The sequence below is a fragment of the Lissotriton vulgaris genome, chromosome 2_1 (assembly GCF_964263255.1).
Source record: "Lissotriton vulgaris chromosome 2_1, aLisVul1.2, whole genome shotgun sequence".
Classification (NCBI taxonomy): Eukaryota; Metazoa; Chordata; class Amphibia; order Caudata; family Salamandridae; genus Lissotriton; species Lissotriton vulgaris.
The window spans coordinates 1,362,010,924-1,362,023,234 of record NC_141687.1 but is presented as its reverse complement, the minus strand read 5'-3'; the positions used below and the strand labels follow the sequence as shown (position 1 = coordinate 1,362,023,234).

The following is a 12,311-nucleotide window of genomic DNA, read 5'->3' as shown; positions in this document are numbered from 1 at the left end:
CTTTCTTTCTTTCTTTCGCTTACTCATTCTTTCTTTCTTTCTTTCTCTCTCTCACTCTTTCTCTCTCACTCTCTCTCTACTTTTATGGGCTCATGATGCACAATCTTATCTTGTTTTTTGTCTTGCAGGCTGAGGTTCACAGATTCTCGACCCCCTGACATGGGCCTCCGCCACGTGGCGATGTCTTGAGTTCCACTGAGTAAGTGCCACCAGAGTTGAGCGGGTGTGCAGCCTGCGACGATGCGTGGCCTCCATATACCATCCTGGCAATCAAGATCCGATTTTAATTGTGAGCTCGGCTGGACCGCGTGTACGCCAAAGGCAGCTGGCTGTACTGACATGACACATCGACGCTGTGCAGCAGGATGCCCTTGGGGCCTGTGCCACAGAATCCTGCGAAGGCTGAGGAGGATTCTTCTGCACGTGTGGGCCCTCTTGGACACAAGCCGGTGACGGAAGGTGAGCAGAGAGGCTTGTTTATGCAGCGGCAGGCAGTCACCTCTGGGTGGTGAGAGTGGATGGTGTGCACCAGCCTGGGGGCGCAGGAGCAGGCAGATACTTCTGGGCGTCTGGGTGTGGATTAGGTGCAGCAGTCTGGGTGCACAGGATCGGGCAGACACCTCTGGGTGGCTGGAGTGGATGGGGTGCAGCAGCCCGGGTGCGCAGGGGCGGGACAGAGATTTAGGCATGTGCAGTTGTATGTACTCTACTATTACTGATTCGGTACTATTTTTTAAATAAGTGAGCTTGAGGGCTGCACTATGTCCCAGTACATGGTTGGAGACATAACGGTGGTGGAAAGGTGAGCTTTGAGGGTTTTGTCTGCAGTGTCGGCACCCACTCTCCCTCTCCATCTCTTCCTTTCTCTCTCTCACACTCTTTCTCTCTCTACCTCTCTCTCACACTGTTTCTCTCTCTCTTCCTCTCTCTCTCACTCTTTCTCTCTCTTCCTCTCTCTCTCATTTTTTTTTCTCTCTCTCTTCCTCTCTCTCACTCTTTTTCTCTTTCTCTGTCTTCTGCTCTCTCTCACTCTTTCTCTCTTTGTCTCTCTCTCTTCCTTTCTCTCTCACTCTTTTTATCTCTCTCTCTCCTTTGATGGGCGCATGACGCACAATCTTATCTTGATTTTTGTCTTGCAGGCTGTGAATCACAGATTGTCGAGGGATGACACGCCATGGCTGTACCTACTTTCATTTTGTCGTTTTGTGTAAATAAAATGTTTTATATGTAAATCCATAGATGATTGTGATTCTCATTTGTCCAACCTCACATGCATTTTTTTAATTATAATTGTGCAACATCAGCCGATTTGTACGTTCCAAATTTCGGATGGTTTCTGTCACATTTGTTTGTCGGGGCTGGTAGCGGGGGGTTTTGGGGCCCTTTTGGGTGTCCGAGCAGCATGATCATTGGCTCCATTGTATCTGTTGTTGTTCAGGTGTGGCTGTGGGCTGGGATCCCTTTCATGTTGCAGGTTGTAGTCCGACTTTACACCAGTCCACAGCAGGTGTAAACTTCCTGGTGTTAACACACCTTATCGCCTGTTTTCTCTTTGCCGATCTTGAAAAAGTTGCGAAGTGGTGTGTTTGCTGCTTTTTGCACTGGTACGCCTACTCTGCATCTCATTAGCGATATTTGCCACATTCATCCGTGACGATGCTTTTTGAGGCTGCCATTGCTGGTAAACTGGTGATATGGGCTATTTGCACCAGCTGTGAATGGTGCGTTAAATATATCACCATTTGGCTGTGATAAAGTGCAGTTAACTCGGCGATGTGTCCTTGAGAAAATGCCCTTCGGTGTTTTAAAGACCTGGGAAGTACTCGAGTGCCTCGCTTAGAGCAGCGCACCCAGCACGGTCACACTAGGGGGCCACGCTGAGAGCCGCGCACCCTTCCTATTCACACCAGGGGGCAGCGATGAGAGCTGTGCGCCCTTCGTGTTCACACTAGGGGGCCGCTCTAGGATCGCAACTCCAAACTTTTCTGAAAAATGAAAAGCGTTTTCTTTCATTAATTTACATTCGCCTCTGGATCCCATCCCCCGAGGCATACTCACATCTACATATATTTTTCTTTTCAAAGGGGAGGGGGGCAGTGTGGCCCCTTTCCCAGGCCACTACTGGCCCCGGGGATCTCCTCCTTGTGGCCTGGCCTCTCTGTTGTGGACCGTTGGGGTTGCCCCAATGGTCCCACGGTCCCGCCGGCTCCCCGCCTCCTGTGGGAGCCAGCATTCCTTTTGGGCAACAGGAGCTGCTAACATGCAGCTTCCCTTGTCCAAAAGCAATTCTCCTTTCCTTTATTGAAGCAAGAGGAGGTTTTCCTCCTCTCGCTTCCACAAAGCAAACCAGGATTTGCTATCACAGGGTGGAAGCAATGCTCCCGCCCTGTCATAGCAAACAGCAATGTCCAGGGGGTGGACACCCCAGAACATTGCAGGACCCAGCCCTGGGTGGTGACGGTCCCCAGGGCATTCAAGCGCTCCAGGAGTAGACCGCGCGGCCCCCCTTCCTCTATTTTCAAAGCCCCGGGGTGTTGGCGGTCCCCAGGGCTGCCGAAGGGCCGTGTGCCCTCCCACACCTAATTTAAATAGGCCAGAGGAGGTGGCGGTGTGATTATACGATTGCCCCAGGAGCTGGCCCACCTGGGGGTTCATTTAAATGAAGTCGGGCAGCCCCCACTTAATTTTTTTAACATTTTTTGTATCCAGATTCACACACCCAGTGCAAATTCGGACTTTGTGGGACCCCCTGACCAGGCCTAGGGCGTCAGGGTGTTTCTACCCTGCACCCTTTTTTTCATTTTTCGCTTTCTTTTACTGTTTTGAACCGAATCACAAGATGGCAGCCAATTAGAATGAAGATCGTGGTTGTGGCAGACAATTAGAATGAAGCGTGAGGTCGGGAGCGTTCGCCAATCTACTGCGCCCCTAGATATCAATATTTATATTTTTTATTTTCTCAGCAACTACAGAACGGATTTGCACCAATTTACAAAAGGTCGCTGTCTGAACCAAGTACTCCCTTTATGCCAATTTTTGTGTAATTCCATTCAGCAGTACAGGCTGTAGCCTTGGCTGAAGTTTCCTATGAGAAATTGATTTTTTAACTTTTAGTTTTCGAATTTCTCAGCAGCTACTGAACGGATTTACACCATCACTTTCTGAACTAAGCGCTAACATTTTGCTAAATTTGATATAATTCTGTTCAGCAGTTTGGGCTGTAGCCTTGGCTAAATTTCCTATGGAAATTAACATGGAGAAAACACTTTTTGGGACCCCTGTTTTTTCTTGGCCCCCGCTTGACAAATCACCCCCAAACTTTCTTAGAGAATTTCACGAAGATTCGTCAAATGACGCCAAAGCTATAAGCAAATAAAAAAATGCTTTTCCTATGGACACTAGGTACGAACTATAACTACTATATAATATCTCTCTCTCTCTCTCTCTCTCTCTCTCTCTCTCTCTCTCTCTCTCTCTATATATATATATATATATATATATATATATATATATATATATATATATATATATATATATATATATATATTTCCCGTGTATGTGTGATAGAGCTGCCAAGAAAGAGATCCTTTTAGGACAAAAACCCTCACTCACCCAAAGGTGACATGCTTCATCATTGGATTCCCTTCTCACACCCAGACTGCAAGGTCCATGGTATTGGCTAGAAGTCCCCAAGAGGGAGGAGCTGAGGTATTTTTTAAGGATGAGTAATTGGAAGGGGCCAGTGAGTGTCCTTCCCATGACTAGATCTCAAAATATAGATTCATTGTTGAAAGTTTGGTTAGTCCATAGAGTAAGAATGGTGAGCAATAAAAAGAACAATTCTGCTATATCAGGCTAGGGACCAGATAGTAAAATAATGCAAGGATTGTTTTAATATTTATTGAAAGTGCATCTCAATATTAGGGAAAAGTGACTTATGGAAAGTTACCATTACCCTCCAATTCTCATCCTTCTGTTAAATGGCCCTGATGAGCTCTGACAACTGCTCACAAAGCAAAGAAAATGGTTTGCGTGTGGTGAGGTGTTTTGTACCTCTGGCAGGAAGACCAGTGATACAGTGCCCAGGAGCTTTATTCACTTCAAAGTGACCACCTTTGCTCACACATACATTTAGCTCACATCTGAACAGTCCCTCACTTTTTTCGTACCAGTAAGGCAGGCACCAAACCCAATAAGGTGAAAACCGGCCTAAAAAATAGTTTGGAGTGAACACGGAGAAGGTTACTGCTCATTAATCTAACCTCACCTTCTGGGTCAGCAAATACTCTGTGCACAGGATGAGGAGAGTTTCTTCATCTTAAATTAAGTAATGAGGTTCACTGTGGGGTTGTGTGCAGTAAGGTACATGTGAACTACTGAAAAAGGGATTAGGGTTGTTCTCTGAACATTACTGAAAAAGGGATTAGGGTTGCTCTCGGAACATTTACCCTGGAGTCACCCACATCCACAAGCAAGTAGCAGGCATAAATGGGGCATCTCACAACACTTTTTTTCAGAACATTTCTGGACCTGTGGAAGATCAGAGTAAGGACCGCACGTGCTGTTTAAAACCTGTGAGGAAATCTGAGGGATCATATCTTTTCCCTCTTGCACTCAGGACAAAGAAGTGGACTCAAAGGATCAGTTGGCTGACCTCCTGTGTAAGCTCAGTGCCACAACAAGCAGCAAGAGGCTTATTTCCTGAAGAACCCAGCTGACCAGTTCCAATGGGACCTGCCCTGGATCCTCCTGTTGGCCTGTGGAGGAGTGAGCTGTGTTTCCAAGTGTTGTTCCTGAGGTCTTGGATCCCTTTGCTGTTCTAACTGAACAACTCCTCACATCTATGAAAACCTGGGACTTAGAAACTTTTTGGACCTAATGATCTCTGAAGGATCAGGACAAACCTCTTAAGCTGTCCTGCCCAAACCATGTTCCCACTGGGCTGAAGAAACAGTTTTCCCCCACTTGTTTTTGGGTAGTGATGTGTGTACATATCAGATTATTGCATGAATCCGATGGAGATAGACTCGCCTGAAGTTAGGATGACAGAAACCTATTCCTTTCAAGATTTCAGCATTGCATACTCCACAAGCATTTTCGAATTCAGCAAGATCTCAAAATGGTCTCCCTGTTCACATTCTCTCATATTCTATGGAGTTAAACATGCATACATTTTGTTGACCCATCATTAATCGATTTTGCTGTAAGTTTGTATATCGCTTAAAAACGTTATTGCCTTTATTTTTTTTTGTTTTATATAGCGTGAACTAGACTTGAGAAATTGGGTATCAGAGCGCTTTTCATGAGCACCAGTTTCGTTACATACGGACACATTCATTTTGTTAGTCACAGGGGGTTTTTCAGAGATATTTAATCTAAATTTTTTGACTGATCCCAGTGCAGCATCCCAGATACCCAAAATAGAGCTGAAAACCAAATTATTGGCTTTTACAACAAGGAAGCGGGCCTTAGCCTATGGATCTTTATCTACTGTTATGTTTTATAATAGTTATCTCACCACTGGAGGTTTCCCCAATTATTTGGTTTGGGTGACAAGGCCATCCCACAAGTTTGTGATGACCAGACTAAGGTTTGGAGTACCACATCACTTAGTGCTTCTGCCGAATCTCAAGAGATACCCGCTAGAGCCATGTATGTGTGATGGCGTATCTAAACAGAGCACTTTGCACTTTTTACTGTTTTGTAAACTGTATATGAATTTCCGTACTGCCTATCTGAAAACTATGTTTGTCAAATATGGCGTACGTACAGTTAACCAGGCAATGAGTTTAATTTTTAATTTGCAATCTATTGATATCTGTTATTATACTGCAACGTTTTTAACCCAGTGCATTAAGGTTAGGAAAAGTATGTGTTTTTAAGAACCATGTCTGTAACGTTCTGGTTGTTCTTTGCCCTGAAACCTGTTGCATTTTCATCTTACGTATGATTCTTTTTTTGTGCTTTTATGGTCATTTTATATGTACCGAATACAGCTTCATGAATTGAATTGAATTGAAGTGATTTGTCTAGAATCACAGGATGCTGAGCGTCGCTGCCGATACTCAAACCTGGTTCCCAGGCTTCGAGGTCAACCACTCTAGCCGTAGGGCTACATTATCTCGCCCAAAACTCCATGTTTGCATTTCATGATTTCCAATCTGCTTAATAAAATTTTACATATTTTTAATGTAAGTAAACAGTTTATTAGTTTCAGATAAATAAATACCACAACTACTAATGTGAGAAGAATGTTACACCAGCTTTTCCATGTGATCACACTAAGTTTCAATTTACGAAATGCCCATTCCATATTCCAACTGCACAGGTTTCTAGGGTGAGGGGAAGAAAGGGGATTGAAACGCATTAAGAGAGAAGCACAGGACATGGGAAATGGGGTGCTTGATTCGTTATTTATCCTTGACTCTTCTTGGTAAGAAGATCATGGCTATTTTACATACCTTGTGATGAATAGGTGATGTTAGCTATGTCAAAACTCATCTCAGCTATGGATCCACAGCTAGCTTCAGAGAGGCTTCCTTTCACGGTTACCGGGGTGATGCCAGGGTGCCTTAAAGCTGCTTTCAGTGGAGCATGGTGGTTGTACAGGAAAGATGATAAGCATCCCACAAAACCATATCTATTTGCTTTCAAGACTTCGGAATCCAATCCGGAGACATCTGCCAAATAAAAGTCATACCTTACTTTTTAAAAGGTAAACATAAAAGCCAGTTAGTTTTAAACATGTATTTTAATTCTCACAGATTATTGACGACAGACCCTTCAAATATTCGCCAACGACATTTTAAGGTTTTTCTTCATGGAGGCCTTCCACCGCCAAAAACAGGCAAATGTCCTATCTCCCTTATTTAGAGCGTATACATTGCTATACATTCTTAAAAGGGCAGGCAGAGCATCTGTCTATATATGTTGGTTGTCTTGCATCCTCCAAACTCTAAACCCCGGACGTTCCACTGCCTCTACTCTCATATGCAGTGGTATATTGCTTTTTATGCTGGAATTTCATATTTAAACACAAGTAGATGTAGGTAGTGTGTATTTGTGTCCCTTGAAACCCCCTTTTCCTAATACAACACTGAGTTGTCTTATAACCAAGATACTTTAAGCTTAAAAAATCGGACATCAATCTATTAACATATGTGAATTTTCCATCAATTTCAATTTTTCTTTGCTGCGCAGTCACAATTTCCATGTTTAATAAAACAGTGCAGAGCTTTGGTTGAATTTACTTTGAGATAATGGGCATTTTCAATATCGGTACAGTGTGTGGCACGGAAGCCTGAGTTATAAAAGAAATGCAGTAAGACACCTTCTGTCACAAATGTGACAGATATCCTGTCCACCTTACTACAAGTGGCATGGGATAGAATGAAGGATGTACTGCAGACTGGAGATCTGTCACGCTTGCCACAAAGAAACCTGTCTGTAAAACTCTAAACTAGGTCCTAAATGTTTTACTTGATTAGAGTCCTGGCGCATCACCCTCCTTTCAACAATACACAGATAGTCAGGGATGCTGGATGAATGTCGGAAAGTTCTGAGGATGTTTAACAAAATGTCCATGGGACATTTGTGAGGTTTAAGTGCTCAAACAAAAATCATAACTTTTTCTAAACAGATCAGCACAAAATTTGCTAAATATGTGGCTTACAAGAACACAGGTTCTGTTGGTTTAGTGATAGGCACTGTTCTTCAGTAGGTAAATGTTAATATATGTGAATTAAAATATAGTATGATTTACGGAAACTAACTACTGCAAAAACACACCTCCATTTCTTAGTCATACAGACCAATGATGAACTCAAGCCTGATAGCAATGAAATAGAAAATGTAAATATTCGTTTTTAGGCTTTTGGAACCCTTTATGACATTTGTCATCAGTTTAGTTGACTTAAAGCAGGTGTGAAAAAACCAGTCCCAGTGAGAAGTGCACTTACATATCAAATATTGCTTTATTCGGTTGTAAAAATCCCCATTGAAGTACAAAACCCCCCACATAAAATACAAAGCATGGCCGAAAGAAAATAAGGAGCAACAGAGACTGTTCTGCCTGAGAACATACCAGTCACACATTGGGCCCGATTCAGAAAGGTAAACTGAGACTGAAGTCTAACTTTACGATTTTTGGTATTCATAAAGGGCATTTACGAAAAGCAAAGTTATACCTTTGTCTCAGTTTAACTTACATTTTTGTCTTATGTTTAACTGAGACTTGGGGGCAGATGTATCAAGATACCATTTTGCACTTCTCAAATAGCGATTGTTAAGGAATCGCTATTTGAGAAGTGCAAAATGGTATGTATGTAGAATTTCGCTATTTATTAGCGATTCCTTAGAATTCCTTAATTGCGATTAGCAAATTGCTAATCGCAATTAAGGAATAATTTCCCATTCATTTCTATGGGCCAGGAGGCCCATAGGAATGAATGTAAAATTATACTCAATTTGCGATTAGCAATTAGCTAATCGCAAATTGAGAATAATTACAAGGGTGCAAGGGTGCCTTAAGGACACCCTGCTGCACCCCTGAATTTGATATGTGTACGCATATGGCGCACATACATGCCCTAAGGGCATGTATGAGCGTCATATGAAACCTTTAGAATTTAAAAAAAGTGCTTTTTGAAAAGAATTCGCAAGTTACCACCAACTACAAGTTAATGGTAATTTGCGAATTCTTAGTCAAAAATCGCAACACTGAAATGCTTGATACATTTCAAATATTAAATCGCAATTTGCCATTTCTTAAAAGCCTCGCAATGTTAAGGAATCACTAAATTAGCGATTCCTTAATATTGCGAGGCTTTTTGAATGATACATTCCAAATCCTGTTTTTTTTGTCGCAAACGCTGCTATTTTCCGAATCGCAGCGTTTGCGACAAAAAAAACGGATGATACATCTGCCCCTAAACGTCTAGTCTTAGTTAAACTTAAGACCAAAAAGTTAAACTGCGACAAAGGTCTAACTTTACTAACCGTAAATGCTCTTTGTGAATATCAAAAATCGAGAGTTTTAAAATTAGACTTTCGTCTCAGTTTACCTTTGTGAATCGGGCCTATTATTTCCAGCCTCATTGGCATGTCGCTTCGAAATAAATGTTAACATTGGGAGAGTCCTGTATTTAAATTTCAGAAACGGGTTTTTAACCCCGGGGCTGCCAGATCGTCAAGTCATCGGTAAGGGAACCCTGGGCCACCTCTTGCATTTTTTCCCCCCAATTTCGATTCCAGAATGCATCCTTAAGAAGCTCCTTGGGCCCCCTTGGGCCAATAGTCACTTAGATTCAGATTGGCCAGAATTTCTTTCACGTAGTATAGCCATTTAATTCTACTTGATTTGTCTGACATAACATCAGTGAAAGCAAAGTAGTATTCAGAAAGGGCAGGGGTATATTTTAGTCTGTGGCCAGAAGTAAAGGTCGGAGCTGTATCTTTCAAGAAAGCGGTTCGAGCTGATGTCATTTAGGAAAGGTAATAAAAGGGTATTTTAAGGGAGATTTACTAAACCTCTCAAAAAGTTATTTTTCGCTATGGTTAGTTCTGAGATGTTTGAACAACCCCAGAGAGAATACTAGGGTCGGCATTGGCCTTTTAGACGTTTAGGGCAGGTGAGACACGCTTAAGCTTGGAGTCTTTAATAGTACGGAAGATTGCTGTGGCATGATGGGTAATATTTAGGGCACTTCTCTCCACTGGAGAGAGCCAAAACATGTTCTTAGTTATCATGATTCCATGGGTAAGTGAAGTCTGAGACCTTGTTTAATGGTGAGCCGTCAAGAACAATTGAGCCCATAAAGAACTTGTGCTATCTAATGCTCATAAACTTTGTTTTGGTGTGGGTGATCACAAGCCCTTTTTTCATACAGAACTCTCTGAATGTGTTAAGCAGTATTTGGAGGCCTCTTTGGCTTTTGGAAATTACAAGAGTATTGTCCACGAATAGTAGGGGATCTTCCTGCCCAACAACCTGGATACATCACTCATGCAATCTTCAAAATAGGAAATCATGTTGATAAGATATAATGAAAACAGGGTGGGAGCAAGGATGCACCCATGCCATACATCCGTTAGTTCACCCTTAGTGTCCTAGCAAACCTGCACATAGGTGTTGTTAAACACGCTCCTTATAATGTCCAAAAGGTCTAGTGGACCCTCAATTTCTTTTAGGACCTCCCATAGTTTGGAGCGGGGACCGGTTCGAATGCTGACTTCAGGTTAACAAAGACCATATATAAATGATAGTTCTGGTAGTACATGATATTGGCCCTTCTGCTCTTCAGTTATAAACTCTTTGAGTATAACACAGTGGAATCTTTCAGGGCTGTGGTCTTGTCAACTCAATTTGGGGAGGCCTGTGGACATGCTGAAATTTTATGAGGAGTATTGATAGAATGATGTGCAACAGGAATACCATCTGGGGTCATAATATAGAAACTGTCCAGGGGGCACAACTGGAATGTGTGCTCAATTTGTGCACCTACTGGGCACTTTGATATTATAGAAGGGGTTGCAGATGCTTATGTGGCTTCTATTGTAATACAAATAGTACCAGCGCACATGCAGCTCCAATGCTATACTAATAGGGTGTTCCTCCATTTGCATGGGTGCACAGCCATATGCAAATGACGGTATCTCTTTACCTTTGCACCTGTGCCGTATTATGTAGGTGGACACGAAGGCAAAGAAGCTGTCAAGAAAAGCCACAAAAAGATTGTGCATCATCCATGCACTGAGTGATGGCAGACCTCTAGAGGGGGGTCAAGGGAGTCCTAAGGGCCCAACAGATATCCCCTTGCAGGCAGGTGCAGTCACTCACTGCACCCGCCTGTGAGGGGATCTATCTCCCCTCTTAAAAGGGCAGTTGGGTTGCATCCTACACAGTGAAACACAGAGCAGCCTTGAACCAGCCACTCGGTATTTCAATTGAATGGGCAGCACAGGTTTGTGGCTGTCCTGAGGGCAGCACATTCAACATAATAGGATACACTAACGAATTCCAATTCCAAAAATTCTTTATTTCGGCCATATAGGCCATAAAAGATGCAGTAAAATACAATACATACATTTAAAACACAGTATTTATACATATAAAAAGACTCTACTGGACCAGCGGGGGATAGAGGGTGCAAGGTAGTACCAGTTCAGGGGGACATTTTCTTCCTTATTATCCACGCTGCCATTAAGAATTTTGAAACAGCAAAGACAATGTGGCCCAGAGTATTAGTTTTCATGACCCTGTAGGCCTGTAAGTACTTCCTGAACCCCAGGTTCTGGCAGAGCGGTGCTATCCAGCGCTTCCTGGGTCTCTGGTAAGCATGGCATACAAACATTATATGTAGGACATCTTCATCCTGGGCTTTACAGCATGGGCAAAGTTTGTCACCCCCTATGGACCATTTGCAGGTAAATACTTTGGTGGGGAGTGTACCGAACCTCCATTGCACAAACAATTTCCTCGCCAGGACAGGAAAGATAAAATCCATAAAAGGTTCGAAAACATAAGAATTTTTGGATACCATAAAACGTGCCGTCAGGGTGCCACTATTATGAGCATTTTCCATGTGAGACAAGTTTTTATTCTTATACAGCTGGGCAAGAGTTTTACGTGTAATCCTTTGGCAGCCCTGAGCTGGATCATCCCATAAGTCTGGCAAGTTCATACTAAACAATTCCATCTTGATAAAAGCCAGCCAGGGAATTTTGTTGTTGCCATTCAGCCTCATTACATGAATAAGGTCCTGTCTGTAATGGTGCAGTTCCTCAGTAGTCCATATCCGGTGCCAAAACTTCACGAGTTTTGACAAAAGATCTTCAGCGATGGAGGGAAGACCCAAATCTAGTCTTAGGGGCAGAAGTGGCGTGCCTTGCGGGAGACCAAGTAGGCGTCTTAGAAAACTATTTTCCACTCCTGCCAAAGCCTTCCCTGCTTTGTGTCCCCATAACTCGCTGCCATACATGGCTGCTGCCTTGGCTTGGGACCTGTATGTTTTCAGGGCCGGGCTTACAGGCTTAAAGGTGGACTTGTTAGCCACCTTCAGCATTGCACCCGACAACTGGGACAGTTTTAGCCTGGATCTCGCTATCTGGCAGTCCCAAGAGAGGTTTTCCTGGAGTGTTACCCCCAAATATATAAAGGTCGAGACCCTCTCAAGACTAACTTTCCCCAGTGTAGGATTGGGTCTGGTTTTGGTGGGGGGATTGAAGATCATGAACTTAGTCTTTTCCGTGTTCACCTCCAGCCCATGTTGGCGACAGAAAAGGCCAAAACCGTTCACGATCCTCTGAATCCC

At 43.1% G+C, this 12,311-nt stretch overlaps 1 protein-coding gene across 1 annotated transcript in view; it reads right to left on the bottom strand.

The window, feature by feature from the left end:
- The window catches only part of LOC147732599 (contactin-associated protein-like 5), an 864,951-nt gene that overhangs the window by 54,528 nt on the left and 798,112 nt on the right, over window positions 1-12,311 (bottom strand). The window contains exon 19 of the mRNA XM_086954286.1: window positions 6,462-6,680. Within this exon, the coding sequence (XP_086810412.1) occupies window positions 6,462-6,680 (219 nt within the window). The remainder of the gene's footprint in view (window positions 1-6,461; window positions 6,681-12,311) is intronic.